Here is an 18,714-nt window from a genome sequence, read left to right as displayed (position 1 = left end):
GAACAACCACAAGCATTTCTCCTTGTGAATACTGATCGTTTTGCGACCCAGAATCAGATCATCAGAATACCATTAGAATAAATCAATAAGTATCACAGTTTGGCCCCATCAGGAACTGTAGAAACCCACCCTGCACGAAATTCAGTATAGGGAAGTAGCTAGCCATCTTCTCAGCAGGCTTGATGACATATAAACAGGCATGAGCTGTACAGGCAGCCCACAACAGTCACTAGTCAATGGCCTAGACGCTCTTATCATCCAGTGGGCCGAAAACAGTTAATTCCTGAATAGCCTACTTCTCCGGGCATGCACAGTTCTCAGGGCCTGACACACCTCGACACCCACTCCAGGCCTCCCAGTCATTCAAGGCACATTAGGGGCCTACGGGGCCCACTCTCGGTTCTCCCCCAGGAGAGGGGCGACCTCGGGGCCTTACCCGGCCTTCCGCCCTCCTCCCCGGGGGGTTACCTGCTTCCTTCAGCCCTCCGGGGCCCTTGCGTCGGCTGGAGTCGGCGGGAGAAGCTTCCGCCGGTTGATGGACTTCCCGCGGCCTGGAGCGGTGCAAGACGCTGCCACAGCGCACCGGCGCCAGGGGCGAGGAAACACACTGCGGGGCCAGGCGGAGGGGCGTCTTCAGCTCCGGACCCCCTCCGCGATGAGTCGCGGCCCGCTCCGGGTGCCGGCCTTGCAAGGAGGGCTGGTTCGGGGCAGCCAATGGCTGCGCGGCCGATGACGCGGCGGCGCTCCCGCTCACGTGACAGGGGCCCAGGCAGGCCTCAGGCCCAGTGCGGCCTGACAGACTTGATGCGGCGGCCCTCTCCTGGCACCGGGGGCCGCCGAGGGGGGGTCAACGTCGGCGCTGGACGCAGCGCAGGGGCAGTCGGCCACAGGACGGCCGGAAGCGCCTCAGAGGCGTTGCGTGGGTGGCACCGAAGCTGTGGTGACAAGGTCTCCTCAGGCACCTCAAGGCGACAAGGTTCAGCGCTTGGCGCCAATGCAGGGAAGCGCTCAGGGGGCTTCACAGCGCTGGACACCGGCAGGGCGAGGGGTCGATTTCAGTGAACTTTAACACAGCGCTTGGCAAGTCAGTCAGCAGTCAATGCTGGCAGGAGGGAAGACAGTCTCACCTGCAGCGCTGGACTGGGGAACAGGATATAGCGCTAAGAACACAGTTCATTAGGGACTGCAGGCAGTTCAGTCAGGGGGGGAGACAGGTAGGGCCAGATGGGCCCATATGAAGGCAGGGAGTGCGCAGGGCAGCACAGTCCAGTACCTGGTCGATCCCCCAGCAGTCTCTGGTCTAAGGCAAGCAATCTTATTGGCGCTTGGATGGTTCTGCGCCCTTGGGTGTTTGTTTCTTGAAGTTGCTGAGAGGGCGGGGGGGTGAGCTGGAGGCTTGAAGAGTTTTTCCTCAGTCACTGCAGATGGACCCTGGTGTTCCCTACCGCTGGGCCAGATCAGAGGGCTAGCTCAGGACACCTCACCCAGCTTAAGAGGCAGCACCTAAATCCTGTCACTCCTAGTAGTATAGGTTCCTCGCTAGGCGCTCCCGCCTAAAACTCCTGCGTGGGTTCCCCAGGTCAGTGATGCCCCAACTGACTAGAAAAAGTTCCCTCCCTTGCTTATATATGCCCAGGTCAGGTGACCACTCTCTAAGGCGGGAAAAGTCAGGTCCGCCTTCCTTCTGGAAGGTTCCAGGAGCTTCCCCACTCTACCTATGGACAGGGGCTGGGTGGCTGGTATTGCAACATTGTATGGGGATCCAGCCTGCTCCTGGCAGCTAGGGTGCTACACTAAAAGACCACGCTGCAGTAGCAGGGGCCAGTGGCAGCCATGTTTGAAGTAGAGAGCACCTGCACCCTAACACAGATTAGCTATGAAAAGGTGCCCGAAGACCTATGGGCCAACAAAAAGAAGGTGGGAAAAAATGAGGCAAGGGTAAAAATCACAGGGAAAGACCACCCTAGGGCTGACAGGTTCAACAGTGGGCGTCTGCATAGCCTATGTCCTTCTGCTGCAACTGCCCTTTCCAACGCTGTATTGGGTGTTGTGATTGGTGCTGTGGTTCCTGAGATTACCCGCCTCAAAGGTTTGGGCTCTCTCTTTATTATATTAGTATGGATAAAAACGCGATTTTTGGCATGATATTTCTGTATCACAATATTTTTGGTTCTGATATTGGGTCAGACAACCATTAAAGTAGCTGCACCAAACACTATAAGACTAACAAATACCCCAACTAAAAAGTGCAGGATCCTAGATATCACATATATGGCTATTGCTTCTACTGTGAAAAAAAAATGGAACTAGAAAGCCCTAAACCTTACATGTCTCCAAATAATAGGAGAATACTGATGATAATTTCAATGATATGTTATCGCTATTTAGGTTTTGGAATTATTCCCCATTTTGGAGTAGGAGGATGTATTTATGGGTGACATTCATGTTACTTACCCTGTGGTCCAAGCAAATCAATCAGAATACAACACACTAGCCGTCAAAACAAATAATAGCACTGTAGTGTGCAAACAGTACACAAAGAAGTAAGCACACGTAAAATGCAATAGTACCCTAATAGACAAATATGATATGAGGAAGAGCAAAGCCTATGAATCACTTATAATAATATAATTATCCATCAATGACTCACCCCATGTGAGATTGGCAAGTGTTAGCAGTTCGGGGACTGATCCAGGACGGACAAAATATTCAGGTGTATATGGATCAGTTTGAGCTTCACTGTCACGATAATCGGTCTGGATGCCGACTGTGCGCACAGGAGGAGTGAGAGGCCGTTCTTCACCAGTGTCCAGGCTGTTATAGGGGTCTGACCTGAAATATATCAAAGACCACTTTGTTTAGTCATTCGGTTATATATCAGCGTATGAAAGAATATGCATAAGCCATTCACAGCAGTACTAGTGGTACTAAGGCCTTAGTTCCATCATGCTGATCATACCTGGGACAAAAAAGTCAGACAAGTAAAGTACCTACACGCCCATCATACAAATCTTTACTGCCTGCATCACAGATCCGCCCAGTCGAAACATGCCAGCTATATTGCTCAAAAACACAGTAAGAGAGCAAAGTAGATGGGTGAGTAATCAAGAGGAAGGCAGAATCACAAGCATTTGAGTCCCATATTGATTATTGAAAATGTTGATCTCGGGAGCCAAATATAACTGAATATAGAAGACATAACTTCTGTGATCACATTAGGAGAATTTGTATTTTAGGAAGTATTAAACACAATCTAAGCAACTTAATATGCTGAGTTCACGTAGAGGATTTTGTTTTTAAAGTAATATAGCGAAGAGGCATTTTTCTTGCAAACAAGCGTTACATCGTCCTGCGTAGAGACAGAGATATGCTGTATCTCTAAGCAAAAATCTATTTAATAGTAGAAAAGGAGTAAGCCTATGGCAACTCAACCTTGAAAAATGGAATGGCTGGCCTCACTTGATAATACAGAAAGCTTGTCAAGGTTACAGAAGCTTGGCTGAATGGACACAAATAAAGCAATCCAAGGTAATCAATGTAATCCCTGAATATCAGAAAGTATTTCAAACTATGAAGAATGCCGGACTAGAGTAAGGTGTTTCTTGCAAAGTTGGGTGCAGCAAGCCCTGTCACTGGATCAGCATTGGTACAGTTGAATAAGGATTATTAAGAAGAAGCTACTCCTCAGGAAACACACTCTCTAAGATAGTTAAAGATGAGGACATCAGTTTGGGGCTCCAATCCACTTCTCTTCTGCGTTTGGCTAGGTTTGCGATATACAAATACAACATATATGCATACAGTTCAAAAATGTCGTTGGAGAGGGGGGTAGTATGTAAAATATTCTATCTGATGATGATGCCACCACCCCTACCTACCCCAACCCCCAGCCATCCACGCATTCTTGGGCTCTGAACCCCAGAGATGTAGGGTCTGCTTCAGTCTTCTGGCACCATATGCTTGGTTTTAAAGTGGTCTACTCATCTGTCCACCAAGTAGTCTACGAGCACTAGCATGGCTTCTTCACACTGACAGTCCAACTAACTGCTCTTGTAAGGTGTAGAATATTGATAACTTCTGCATTACAAATTGTTTAGTCAAGATATAGTATCACTTAGATACAACTATGGCATAGTCTTTTGATCTTTCTTAAACATCTATAAAACTGTTTACGATTCTTTGTAATCTGCATGAAGTTTGTTTTATACCAGAAATAAAGTTGTAGAAGAAACATTGAACTTTGACATTGCGGGGGCAGAAGGGCTAGAGACCTGTACATCTCCCCACTTCTTACAGCCATTCTTGTTTTCTTGACGATGCTGCCTGCTGTCAGTTTCTTCTCTTACAGCAAAAATATATTTTATTTGATCCCCAGTGACAAGTTCATCTCTCCCACTTACTATCATTTCCTCCTTTCTTAAGTGTTGGTTCACTTTATTTCAATCTTACTGTTAGTTGCCTCTCTTCTTCAACCCAATGTCAGCGTCCACCAAGTGCCACATAATTATCAGTTTAATCAATTGCCGCTGCCACGTTCATTGTTAATTGATTACTGATTTTACTTTCTCTCTCCTTAAGCCATAAGTAATATTACCTTTCTTAAACATTTTTGTATACTTCAGTGTGTCACGCTAAGTGGGACGGTGTTAAACCTGGCATCTTTTGGCAGGTTTCCCCTGTCTTTTTGTTTTATAACCTCCTGTTTTTAATGGTATCCTGGACTTCATTTTCCTACTTTAGTGTCTCTGTGTACTTTTTCACTGCTATTCAGTGCTAAATTGCAAGTGCTCCTACTGTAAATTGTGTTATGATTGGTTCTCTATGATTAGCATATCTAATTTACTGCTAAGTCCCTAGTCAAGTGCACTGCGTGTGGCAAGGGCCTGTAGCCCTGATTGTGCCGCCCACACAAGTAGCCTTTCAAATGTGCCTCAGGCCTGACTCTGCAGTGTCTGCATGTGCAGTTTTTAACTGCTATGTCGACCTGGCAAGTGCACCCACTTGCCAGGTCTAACTCCTACCTTTGATTACATGTAAGTCACCCCTAAGGTAGGCGCAAGGCAGCACCATGGGAGGGGTGAAGTGTATTTAAAAGGTAGGACATGTAGTGGTGTGTTTTTACATAATAGTGAAATACTGTACATTTAGTTATTCACTATTGAAAGGCTATCTCTTCCATAGGTTAACATGGGGTCTTCCTTGAAACTTCTTTTAAGTGCAGATTCCCATTGAAAGATGATAGAAAGATGGAGTTTGGGATCTTTGAACTCACAATTTAAAAATACATCTTTTAGTGAAGATGGTTTTTGAATTGCATGTTTGAAAATGCCACTTTTATAAAGTACTACTTTTTGAAAGTGCTACTTTTAGACAGTGCTAAACTATTCTGTGCCTGCCTGTGGAATCCACGTCTGTGTAGCTGACAGCTGGGGCCTCCTGCATACACTCTAGACAGCCACACCAAGGAAGCATAGGTGTGCTTTGCATATCCCGATTACCCATCACCAGGCTGATGGGCCTCCCTGGCCTTCCTGGACTAGGGGCAGTGGGAGGGGTTGTCAATCACACATAAATAGGGCTGTGCCTGTCCTCTTACAAAGAAGTCTCCACCCCCTGGATAGTGTCTGGGGGCAGAGTAAGGAAGAGCAGGACAAAACTGGATTTTGTGACCTTTGAAGCTTGCCACCTTCAAAGGCCTGAACTGGTATAAGTATTGGGTTGGAGACCCCAGCTCTTCAGAACTCTTTTGGACTAAGAGACCTGCGAAGAAGAAGAGCTGGAAGAGCTGCCAGGAGGAGTAATTTCCCTTTCCTGTGTATTGCTTCGTTGGGTTGGCGTGCAGCTGCTGCTTCTGTCTTGGGCAATGAAAGGACTAGACTGAACTTTCTAAACTTATTGCCTGAGATTCTCCAAGGGCTAGAAGTCTCAGGAACATCAAAGACTTCAGGTTCATCTGCCACCATCACTGGGAACTGTGTTTTGTTCTGCAACAGAAGAAAAACAACTACGATGCAGTCAACAACGCCGCTGCTGGCTCCATGACCTGAAGGTACGGCAAAGAGCATTGCCCCGCTTCACACAGCAACCCTGGTCTCCCTGACGTCGCCGCCTGATGCTGCCACCGAACAACTGTTGGCACTGTGACCTGTGGGCACAGCACTTTGCATCGCCTCGCTTCACATCGCCGCCCTGGTACCACAGACGACGACGCACCACGCCGTCATGGACGCCACTGTGGCTTGGCTTGTGGACACTGCTCGTGAGGTTAACTAAGAATTGCATCATCCAACACTGCAGCCATAGTCCACCAACCTCAACACCATCGACTCCATTCTCATCAACCAACGCCACTGCCTGCACCGCGACCTATTGGCACCGCACAACGCATCGACACTCTTCACATCATAACCTTGAGTCTACCGACGACAGCGCTTCAGCAACGATGACGCCGCTACCTGTACCATGATCTGTGTACACCGCATGTCGCATCACCCCACTTCACACCGCAGCCCTGATCTCACCGCCCCCGCCACCGAGCCTCTGCCTGCACCATGACCTGTGAGACTACACGTCGCATTGCCCTCCTTCACTTCGCAGCCCAGACGCCATTGACGCCAGCGTTCCTGACTTCAACCTCACGGAATTCAATCTGCAATGCATTTGACTTTCGGGGCTCGACAACTCCTGCACTGTCCTCCCTGCCCGACGCCTGCCGATGCCAGGAATGCTGCCTCTTCGGAGCTCAGTGCAATGTCGCCAACACCTTGCTTTTCCAAGGTACCATTTTTATGTCTTCATAACACCGCCGCTGTCCCGCGACCTCGCGATTGGTCTGAATTGTTGGATTTGTTGTTCACGCCGTCGTGATAGCCGCAGCCAGAGCTATCGCCTTCAAGGAACTGTATTTTAAGTCTATTTTTGCAATTTTCATATTTTGATTACTATTACTGTATGTTCGATTTTTATCGTTTTGGTCTTGTTTCACACAGAAAATTATTGGCTATTTTTCAGTAACTGGTGTGTTGTCCTTTTTAGTATTTTCACTGTATATCTGTGTATTATGTCCTTTACATATTGCCTCTGAGATAAGCCTGACTGCCTGTACCAAGCTCCTAAGGGGTGAACAGGGGTTATTTTTTAAGTGAAATTCCCTTATACTTACGAAAAGGAAGGGTCCCTACTTGGACAGGGAACAAACCAGCCAACTAGATACCCCCATTTCTAACAGACGGGTATGCCGGGTTCTGTGAACACTGTGTCACTGGAACCAAGCTATACCTGGCTGATGAACCCTAACAAGGGCAAAGCCGGCCCTGGAATGCTCGTGTTCAAGCTCACAGAGAACCAGGCTGGGCACTTTGGGTTGCAGTGTTCCCATTGGACTGATTTGCAAAGTGACATGGGGCCATATATACAAAGCTTTTGTTCTTGTCGCAAAGGCCTGATTCAGGGCCATTTGTGACCATTTGTGAGCATTTTACAATTTACAAAAGGCAAATTGCGATTGGGTAACTTGTTACCCAATCGCAATTTGTGTATGCTATTTGGTATTTTAAAGGGGCGGCCCTTTCAAATACAGACTGGTATGTATTAATGTTTTGCAACCAAACTCCAGTAGCAAAACAGCAATACTTTACCACCATTTTTAAACTGGTGGTAACCCATTCACAAAGGGGAAGTGGTCCTTTGCCGACCCCTTCCTCTTTGAGAATTCTAAAAAAAACAATTTTAAGAGCAGGCAGGGGACCTACAGACCACTGCCTACTCTCATAAAATGAAACTGCCAAGTTTCATTTTTTCTTTTTGAACGCATCTCATTTTGCATGCAATCACAGAAATGGTGGTCTGCTGACCAAAGCATGTCACTATCCCTGTGATGGGTGCGCTTCCTAATGCGTCACAAATTGCAACCTACCTCATTAATATCCATGATGTAGGTCTATCTGCAACCCACTAGGAATTACTAACTCAAAGTGTTTCTTATATTGGGTATACCGGTTTCCTAAGTGTGATTTGGAGAGAATTGCAAGTAGGAAATCAATATGCCTAATGTTTGTACATCTGCCCCATGGTGTGCTAAGCAACAATGGATTGGGATGCAGCCCAGAGTAATCACCAGAGGCTGTTATTAATTTACACATTCCATCCATCACTTTTTTGCATAGTTCAGTGTGTCGTTCTATGTCGGTCGAGTATGCCCAGACGTGTGTTCCATGCACACTGTGTCTTTGGAACCAAGCTATGCCTGGCTGATGAGCCCTAACAAGGATAAAACCGTTCATGGGTTGCTTGTGTTCGAGTACAGGGGGGACCTGGCCAGGCAGTTCGGGCATGAATGTTCGCATTGGCGCAGCGTCAAGACTGACTTTTATGTGGCTGGGTCCAAACTGATGTGAGATGGTGTGCAAAATAACTAATGGCTAGGATGCGGTCCAAGTAATTGCCAGTGGCTGAGATTGATTCAAGCATTCCATCCATGCTTTTTTTTGCATATTTCAGCAAAATGACTTCAGCCTGAAAGGTAAGTCTTTGTTCTGGTAATGTTAGCTATTTACCACACACCTAAGGAAGGAATTAACAGTGTTGCAACAGGTATGTTGAAATATGCATTATGAGGATTAATGAAGCACATCCAATCCCTGGTTAGGTGAAAATACATCTACTGCAAGGTCATCCTTTATAACCTTGATTTTTTATTAATCCTTTTGTTGTCAGTTTTAAGGTACGGAATGATTTCTTTACTCATCTTTCAGTTCTTCATTTGCAACCAGGAAATAGTGGTAGTATATGTGTTGCAAAATTATGTTTTGGGGATTCGGCTCTATTTTACTTGTTCTGTTATGTTATAATGTATTTGTAGAGTGCCCAAATGCAGATGCTTCTTGGCGTATTAAGAAGACACAACCTTAAATCTTAATAGCCAAATCATAATTATTAAAAAGCTATATTTTCAGCCAATATATAATGCAAAATAGGTTTGTTTCTGCTTTCAAAATCAAAAGGCAGGGAGTGTCACACTTGGCCACTAATGTAGAAATAGCATGGTCTCAGTAAGTGACCATTATGGTCCTAGTGGTGCAGAGAAAGAATTGGTTTGCCAATCTGAGGGAGCACACAATGGCTTGTGAAGGAACATTTATTGGCCAGAAATGAGGATGATCCTTCAAGGCTACCAAAGATCAAATGGGTAATTGGAATTTGTCTGGAGATTCAAGGTAGATTGAATTAGCATAATCAAAATAATATTAAATGATAGCGGTTACTAATAGGGTATGCAAGAGGGATCAATAGAGAGGGAGAACCTTTTTTAGAAGACTAAGATGCATAAAAGAGGTGCGCGTCACATTCATAGATTGGGCTTCGTGGGACAGGTGCTGTCCACAATAATTCCTCAATCCCGCACCACTGTAGAAGTGTAATAGGGCCTGCCCATTATATCGCCCATAAGGTTGTGTGTCCCATTCCATGACCAATTCAGCAGAGATAATTAGGATCTCCATTTCGGTTAGGTTAATCTTGAGGATGATGTTGGCCATCCATTATTTGATTATGGTAAGGGATTCCATTAAAGTATTGTATTTTGATTGGGAAAATCTTGTGCAGTAAGCAACCTGTGTATGATAAGCATGCTGGTAAAAGTGTATCTCTGCTTGGTGGAGCAAGTGGGCAAGGGACAGCATATAAATGTTACACAGAGAGGGCAAGAAAACTGACCCATAGTTGATGTCATGAACCTTGGAAGAGTAAAGGGGTCAGAGTGACCATACCAGTGACCCACACTGGCAGAACTGGTGATACTTCCTGCTTCCAGGATGTTGTGGTCACTGACATTAACTGTGACCAACAAGTCTAAGAGTATGTTGGACTTGGCCTCTTTCCCCCAAAAATATTTCGCTTTTGACCCCCCTATTTAGGATGTCTCCCCCATGGGATTAAACCTGTATAGGCCATGAGTGGTGTGAGACACCTTGTTGAAAATGTAAACTAACATGTTGTTAAATGGTGTACAGAAAATATCCCCCATTTTAAAAATGTACCTGACTGAAATGTATTGAATGTAAAATGGATGCCATGGCCATGGGTTTTGCCACTGGACTGCCATAGGTCAGCGGTCTAGATAATATTACCCAGCTACCCCTAGCTTTAGGAGGGAAAGCCTGGCACCCAGGGTGCTCACCCCCTCCCCTAGAACCAGTTTAGGCTAGATGTGCCAACATTCTAGAAGGTCCTGGCACTGCCTGGGAGGAGGGTATAAATAGGGAGAAGTGTCACCAGAGAGTCAGTCAGCGCTGGGACAAAGAAGGGAGGGGACCTGCTGTGAGGTGCTACCGCCACATGGGCCTGTGAGCTGGGCCCTGCACCCCTATAAACCCCCCCCGCTGCTGTCCCCATGGGCCCCTGACAAGGGAGGGCCCCTACCCAGGTCCCTGACACTGTGGGAACCGGGAGTTACGCCAGCGCTGCGTTGAAGAAGCGCCCAGGAGGTGAGAAATAGGATTGTCCACTCCCCCTGCTGAGGCTGTGACCCTGTGGAAGTACTGGGTCGTGAGGAGCTGCCTGGAGGAACTGTTGCCCCTTGTGAGGTACTGCCCGGCAAGTGCTATTCTGGGGAGGTTGATGCCCCCAGGGAAGTTGTGGCCCCTGTGGAAGCACTGGACGGGGAGGAGCTGCCCAGGGAGGAGTGTGCCCTCGAGGAACTGTGTCTCTTAGACTGCCCCTGGACTGCCTATCAAGCGCTGTGGGGAGAGAAGCGCTGGGGCTAGTGTGGCCCCCGGAGTGCTGTTGGCCCTGGAAGTGGTATGGGCCGAGGGAGGAGTGGTGCGCTGTAAATAGCGCCGTTTTTCACTGTTTTCCTGAGACTGACAGCCTGTGAATAGCGCCGTCTGTGGAGGCGCGCTGTCCGCCATATAATTAAGTAATTGAAAGGGAGCCTACCCCTTATTGCCGCCGGAAATCACCGCCGCGCCCCGGCGCTGTCGTGGGGACCCCCCCCCACTGCTGGGGGTATCGTTGCGGCGGCCCCCGGTACCAGGAGAGGGCCGCCGAAGTGAGGAAGGAGCCGCGCTAGGCCCTGAGGCCGCGGCACTCGCGTCACGTGACGGGGGCGCCCGGCCGCATCATCGGCCCGCCCCCGCCAACGCCGCGTAGAGATTGGCTGCCGGCCCGGGCGGCCGGGAAGGCAGGAAGAAGCCGAGTCGGAGCCCCGGGTCCCCGTGAGGCAGGAGGGGGACCCGGGTGAAGCTTCGTTGCGGGGCCCCCGTGCCAGGGAGGGAGCCCCGGGAAGAGCAACCGGAGCGGGAGGCCAACCCGCCGGTCTGTGCCCCACGCTGGAGGGAGGAGCCGACACGAAGCCCTGGGTCCCCGTGAAGGAGGGGGACCCAGGTGAAGGGTTGGGGCGGGGCCCCCATGACTGAGAGGGAGCCCCGATTTCTAACAACCGGAACGGGAGGCCACCCCGCCGGTCTGAGCTCACGTGAGGACGGAGAGCCGCCCAGCAGACTGCACTGCCTGCAGGACTCTGTGTGAAGGGGGAGAGGAGGGGGCATCGAGGCACTCTGTCGGTGCCTGCCCCCCTCCATGGAAGAGCGCCCTAGCGCCGTGCCGGTCCAAGGAGACTGAAGGGAGGGGGCCGCGAGGCACTCTGTCGGTGCCTGGCCCCTCCGCTGTGGAGGTCCGCACTCGCCCACGTTAGGAGGGAGAACCCAGTGATTGCTACCCTGCCTGCCGCATCCTTATGGGTCCGGGTGACTCCCGGAGGGAAGAAGGACTACAGCCACGAGGGAGCCTGTGGGAGACAGCGAAGTCCGGGCCCCAAGGCAAATGGTAGGTGCCTGCCCTACCCCCATGGAGGCCCTGGTCTGCTGGTGAGTGGGGCTTGGATTAACCTGTGTGGAGGTCGGGGCACAGGGTCGGTGCTCGCCCCAGGACTTGTGCTAGCCCCTGGAAACTGTACTGAGTTTCATTGGCCCTATTGATCCCCTTTTAAGCCCCTAAACCAGACCGGGACATTACTGAAACCCCCGCCCCCCTTTTGGATTGGTACAGGGACAAGTTAACCCCTAGCTAGGTGTTAGGCCCTGCAGAGTGAAGGGCTGGGTAATTTAGCCTGGTTGTTAGTGGCTTGTTTATCCCTGGGTCCTGCAAGGGTTAATTGCCATGTTTAATCCTAATTAGGATACTGGTTGCCTAGGGTAACGCAGCGTTTCATGTTACCTGTCCAGGTGTGATGCGCCACTGCGCCTAGTGTTTATTGTCTGCTGATTACCCTGCTAATGTGGTTATGCTAATGTTATGCCTACACTAAGGTTATTGAGGCCCAGGTATACTGTGGTTTTACACCTGATGGGTGATTGTATGCTTTTGTGCCCTTTTAGTGCAGTGGTGCCCCTATGCTGGCCTGATGAGTTATTCCAGGCCCCTGTTTATGCCCCTTGTTAATGAGCCTGCCGTACTGATTTCTTACAGGTGCTCCTGTCTAGTATGTGCTGTGATGCTCTGTTGTTCTTCCCTTACAGGGGTGGGGAGTGGCGTTATAATGCATAAAATGTATGTGCGCTAATGTGGGATTTTGAAATTACAGTTTCCCCGAGGATGAGAGCCTGAGTTGGCCCCGCCAGATTGGCCCCAGGTCTAATGTTCCTTTAACCAACCATTTTTATTTCAGCTATGGACTTTGGACTCAACCCTTTTTGTCCCATGTAAATAATTCCCCAGGATGTACTTGGCTCTGGCGCCAGTTGGCGCCTTGTTGTGATTACCAGTGTATTTTTCCTTTTTACCTTGCAGGTTGGAGATAACACTAAACTTATTCTTTTCCAACCAAAGATGGAGTTGCGACTCTTTTGTAGTGTGCCTGGTGTGTCGTCTGTGGGTACTGCGTGAATGCTTCACATGTCCTCGAAGTTTGGCCTGCCCGCTTGGTGCCATGCTACCCCCTTGGAGATTTGGGTAACCCCCATTTCTTACAGAGTAGAATGTGAGTTTCTTCTTTATCAAGGACCTTTTTCTGGAACAAATTAATCTCCCCAACCAGCCAGTTGAGATGAAGCAGTCTGGGTGATTAATCTGGTGGAATGCTTAGTGGTAGGAACTTCAATATGTGAGCATATCCAGTTTTCAAAGTGTTGAGGACCCAACTGTTGTGTTGTGTCACCCAAACAGGGAGCTCCAAAGTAAAGAGGGCGAGGAGAAGTCATACCAATGGAGTAGCTGACGGTTTTTCCAGCTGTTGACATGACTCACCAGCTAGCTTCCATTCAAAAGGTACCTCTGCCTATGAATGATTTCTTCACTTGATACTGCTGATGCCAGTTCCAGGTTCGATCCCACTTTTGAGTTGACCATGCTGCATGGAAATTATTAGTGTAATTGAGGATGTTACTAGAATGGAAAGGTTACATACCTTTTTACATCGTTCTGCATTGTAAGAATCTTCATTGAAGTCATAAACCTTGAATAATTCTGTGCTGCCTGAGCAGACCCCAGAACAGCTTCTTCAATACATATTGAGAATCCTGGAAAAATATCTGTAGAACAAGGTTCAAGTCTCAGCAATGACGCTGAACATCCTGTGATTCTGGGCAAATCACTCATTCACTCAGTGCCTAACAAAAAATGAATGTTTTCTCATGTAACGCAACTGGTGCTATGTAAAGCACTCTAATACCCGATACCGGGTCAAGTTTGCGCTATATAAAACTCTGTAAAAAAAAAAAATTCAACCATCTGTATAGTGTTGATCACTAAAAGTCATTTTCCATATATTTACAGCGTAGACTGTCAGAGATGTGTTTTCCTAGAGAATGCTAACAAGAATTTCAGGAGGAATGTAATGAAAAAAGCTTACAACACTGTCATGGGAAAAGGGCTGTGCTTGGTAGATACAGCACAAAATGAATAAAATAGCCTGATATGCTAACACTAGTAAGTTCAAAAGCTGATATGTACATTTAAGGACCTTAGAGAGCCCCTAGCCCCTATTTGCCTGTGAAAGTCAGTTCTTTTTTTTTTTGCAAAGCACAGGTTAACAATACTGCCCGATAGCCACGGAAGGTTTCTATGACTTCAATGAAGACTCCTACGATGCAGAACTATGTCTAGAGGTATGTAACTTTTCCTTCGGCATCGTAGGATCTTCATAGCCATAAACCTTGAATAGAATAGCAAGCTACGAAAAAAACTCTGTAAAGCGGTTTTCAGGTATTTATAACCTGTGAGACCGTAAAGTTTTATATTTGAGACTGTAATATAGAATCAGTAGTGTTGACCCAGAAGCACAAGAGTAACTATTTATAAAGATTTATTAAAGTCTTTTGTCCAAACTTAGAGTCAGTTTGTGTATCAGATTCTAAACAGTAATGTTTTGCAAATGTGTGTAGAGACCTCAAAGTGGCTACCTTGCAATGGTAATGCAAGAAACTATCCACCTAGCTACGGATTGCTTGGAGGCCAGTAGACTTTTTCTCATAGACCCATGATTTATTAACATTTAGGAAACGTCCTAATTAATTTTGTTCTGTCTAAATATAAGCGAAAGACTCTTAAGATCAAGAGAATGCTATGCTCTCTCTGCTGCAGAAGTAGGATTTAGAAAAAAGGTAGGCAGGGTGATAGATTGGTTGAGATGGAACTGTCAGGTCTTTCGTGGTTGCTCCTCAGGATTGGATCGATGCTATAAAGGGGCCCACCTCTAGATCATCCCAAGTCTGGCTGTCAAGATCACAGACTATTAAGGAGATCAAGCGGGGGAAAAGGTAGGTCCGGAGGGGAACAGCTGGGCAACTGGAACCGAAAACCTGTAGATATAGAAAGCATGGGATGAGTGGAAAGATAACCCTCAGCTGGTAACTAGCTAACCAATACACTACACATTTACCTCACCTGCAATATCCTACAGGTGTGCAGAAACGAAGTAGTGATATAAAGGGCTTCTTCTAAATCCCCTGGTTTTCCTACTATAAGACACAACAAAAGAAAGCATCAGTAAACCACTGTTTCACTCCCTTTCAGTAACCTTAATAGATGGACAGAGAAGATGTAGGTAAACCTACCCAGAAATGGGGATAAAGATAACCAGAATGCCCAGGACATAAACTCAGTAAATAACACTCCTTTCCGGTATCTTCCTAATAACAGGTAAGGATTCCCCCTCCGAGGAAATGTATGATTAGAAGGTTAAAGGGTTAGCGCAGGAAGCTAAAGAGTCAACCCCAGTATGATTCATACATCCCCTAGATCGTTTGTTCACCAAGTACGTTCCTGGTATAAAAGTAGTAACAAAAAATATGCCCAGCGCAAAGCAAAACACAGCGTCTGTACAGATTCTTCTCTGCAAGCGCAAACAGGAAAGTAACGTTCATAGAATGAACAAGCGGCACCTAAGCCTAGGTGTCCTGCAGTGACAGGAGCTTCGCGCTCCCCGTAGATAGTTCTGGAGCAGTTAAACGAACACCATGCTCCCCAGGAATGCACTAGAACACAAGCACACCACTCGATATTAGGAAAACCTGAGACAGCGTTCTCCGCTCTCGATATGGGCGCTTCCTAAGCCCCACCACAGTAATCCACAATCCAGGTGCAGAGAACACCGGTAAACCGTTCTCGTTGCGGGCGCTTCCTAAGCCCCACCACAGTAATCCACAATCCAGGTTCAGAGAACACCGGTAAACCGTTCTCGTTGCGGGCGCTTCCTAAGCCCCACCAAAACAATCCACAGATCCGGAATAGCGATAACGTGAGCTTACCGCAGCCCACCTCCACAAAACGCCAGCTAGATCTCAGGAAACACGAGCAGAAAAACTACTCGCCAAGCAGGATAATCGGCAACGCTTCCATCGGAAAACGCCATGATATCCTTTCCGGTCGCACAGCGTCATTCTAGCGCGCCGCGCGAAGGCTCATGGGAAATGTAGTTTTCGAGCTCTCTCTGACTCGCATGGCAGTCAGTGATTTACCAGCGGCCGGGGAATCCTGACAGTACACCCCCTCTCACAAAATTCACTGACTGCCACCAGGTTTACCAGGATGCGTCAAATGGAACCTTCGCAACAGCCTAGGAGCATGTATAGCACCCACAGGCTCCCAAGAGTCCTCCTCCGGGCCATAACCCTTCCAAGATACCAAGTACTGGAGTTTACCTCGCAGTCTACGGGCGTCCAAGATGCACCGTACCTCGTACTCCACATCCTGTTGCACTCTCACAGGCGCAGGGGCTTTAGAACAGGGACCCCGTGCCGGTTTAAGCAGCGAGACATGAAACACCGGATGTATCCGGAAATGCGATGGAAGTTTCAATTTCACCGCCACAGGGTTGACGTGGCGAATTACTTGGTAAGGGCCAATAAACCTAGGATTGAAGACACTATACCTACGGAAATGGATGTTTCGAGTGGACAACCACACCCAATCCCCTTTCTTGTATACAGGGCAGCACCTACGGTGTTTATCAGCCTGTGTCTTGTACTTCTGTTTCGCTTTCTCAAGATTCCTTCTAGCTTGCAGTACGGTTTTCCGCAACTGCACCAATCGGGACTGCAACTGCGGGATCGGAGCTTCAGCGACCGGCACACTCAAGGGGGCAAATCTAGGGTGAAACCCATAGGTACAGAAAAACGGGGTGTACAAAGTAGAGGGATGGACCGCATCGTTGTATGCCACCTCAGCCGTCCACAACCAATCCACCCATGCCTCAGTAGTGGTATCTACAAAACACCTCAGGTATTGTTTGAGGGTCTGGTTTAATCTTTCGGTCTGCCCATCCGTTTGAGGATGAAAGCTGGTGGACAAGGAAGAGGCAATGCCCAACCGGTCACACCAGACCTTCCAAAATTTTGCGGTGAATTGTGCTCCTCTATCTGAAACTATAAACTTGGGAAGTCCATGCAACCTGATTATGTGAAGGAGTAAGAAATGGGCGAGTTGGCTAGCTGTGGGAACCCCTTTACAGGCTATAAAATGACCCATTTTGGTTAAGTAATCCACAACTACTATAATAGTCGTCATCCCGTGATCTCTAGGGAGACCCACCACAAAATCCACCGAAAAGCTCTCCCAAGGACTCACAGGAGTGGGCATGGTTTGCAAAAGCCCCTGGGCAGGTCGATGATCGCTTTTAGCCTGCGAACAGATGTCACACCGTTGAACCCAAGCAAACACATCAGGACGGATGGTCGGCCACCAATATGTGCGTAGCAATTTCTCCAAGGTTTTCTTTCCCCCAGTGTGTCCCGCACACGGCAGATCGTGACACCATTTGAATGCTTGTTGTCTCAAAGCTAATGTGGGAAGAAGCAACTGAGACCCTTTTCTTGGCAACCCCTGACGGACTCTCCATTCCGGATGTAAACGGATCCACGTTTTCCAAGCGAAGGTCTGGATACCTCTCTTGACTTTGTGGAGAAACTCCTCTGTGTGTATCACTCCTACCACCTTTTGGGGTTCAATGATGCTAGTCTCTGGTGATGCCGTTAATGCGGGGTGACTTTCCTGACGCGTGAGAGCATCCGCCTTCCGGTTGTCACATCCCGGACGAAAGGTAACCACGAAATGAAATTCAGAAAAAAAAGCATCCATTTAAGTTGTCTGGGGGTGAGGTGGCGAGCTGCTCGCATGAACTGCAAGTTTCGGTGGTCGGTGTATACCGTGATTTGTTGAGAGGCGCCCATCAGCCAATGCCTCCATTCAGAGAAGGCGTCCTTGATTGCTCACAGTTCCTTCTCAGCAATGGTATAGTTGCGTTCTGCGGTATTTAGCTTGCGAGACATGAACGCGATGGGATGGAGATGACCAGTACTCTCATTCCTTTGCGAGAGAACGGCCCCCACTGCTAGTTCTGACGCATCAGCCTCTACCACAAAGGGGAGTTTCGGATCAGCATGGATTAAAATCGGTGCCGACGTGAAAGCGGTTTTCAATCGATCAAAGGCAGTTTGTTCGTCGAAGCCCCACACAAAGGGGGTGTTCTTCCGGGTCAATTTTGTGAGTGGGGTTACCATGTCCGAAAAGTGCGAGATGAACCTCCTATAGAAGTTTGCAAATCCAAGGAGTTTTTGGATGTCTTTGACACTGTTGGGTCTAGGTCACTCCACAATGGCTCGTACCTTCCTTTCTGCCATTATTTGCCCTGATGGTGTGAGCATGACTCCTAAGAATTCAACAGTAGTAACGTGAAATTCACATTTTGTTAGCTTGCAGTACAGTTGGTTTTATTTTAAGGCCTCAAGTACCTGACACACGTGTTTTTGATGTTCTGGTTCATCGTTGGAATATATCAAGATGTCATCTATGTAGACTACTACAAAGATGTCAAGGAAGTCTCTCAACACCTCATTGAGGAAGAATTGGAAGGAGGCAGGGGCGTTGCAGAGCCCAAAGGGCATCACCAGGTACTCAAAGAGCCCATACCTCATCTTAAATGCGGTCTTCCATTCATCGCCGTTTCGCATACGCACTAAATGGTAGGCTCCTCGCAGGTCCAATTTCGTATAGATTTTGGCCGATCTCACTTGCTCCAATAATACCGGTATCAATGGGAGTGGGTATTGGTTCTTTGTTGTTATGGCATTTAATGCCCTATAGTCAATACAGCAGCGTAATTCCCCATTAGCCTTTGGAATGAAGAAAAGCGGGGAAGCTGCTGGAGACCTAGAAGGTCTGATGAATCCCAAAGCAAGGAGGTTATCCAAGTATTCCCGGAGATGTTTTGTTTCGGGTTGT

At 47.9% G+C, this 18,714-nt stretch overlaps 1 protein-coding gene across 2 annotated transcripts in view; it reads right to left on the bottom strand.

Annotated features, from left to right (window-relative positions):
- The window catches only part of CFAP91 (cilia and flagella associated protein 91), a 431,267-nt gene that overhangs the window by 275,315 nt on the left and 137,238 nt on the right, over positions 1 to 18,714 (bottom strand). For both annotated transcript variants that reach the window (XM_086933540.1, XM_086933541.1), the window contains one exon: positions 2,651 to 2,832. In XM_086933540.1, the coding sequence (XP_086789666.1) occupies positions 2,651 to 2,832 (182 nt within the window). The remainder of the gene's footprint in view (positions 1 to 2,650; positions 2,833 to 18,714) is intronic.

This window comes from Lissotriton vulgaris, chromosome 8, assembly GCF_964263255.1.
Source record: "Lissotriton vulgaris chromosome 8, aLisVul1.2, whole genome shotgun sequence".
In the NCBI taxonomy this organism is placed as follows: domain Eukaryota; kingdom Metazoa; phylum Chordata; class Amphibia; order Caudata; family Salamandridae; genus Lissotriton; species Lissotriton vulgaris.
Note: the sequence above shows the minus strand (reverse complement) of the source record. Positions and strands in the feature narration are given on the sequence as shown.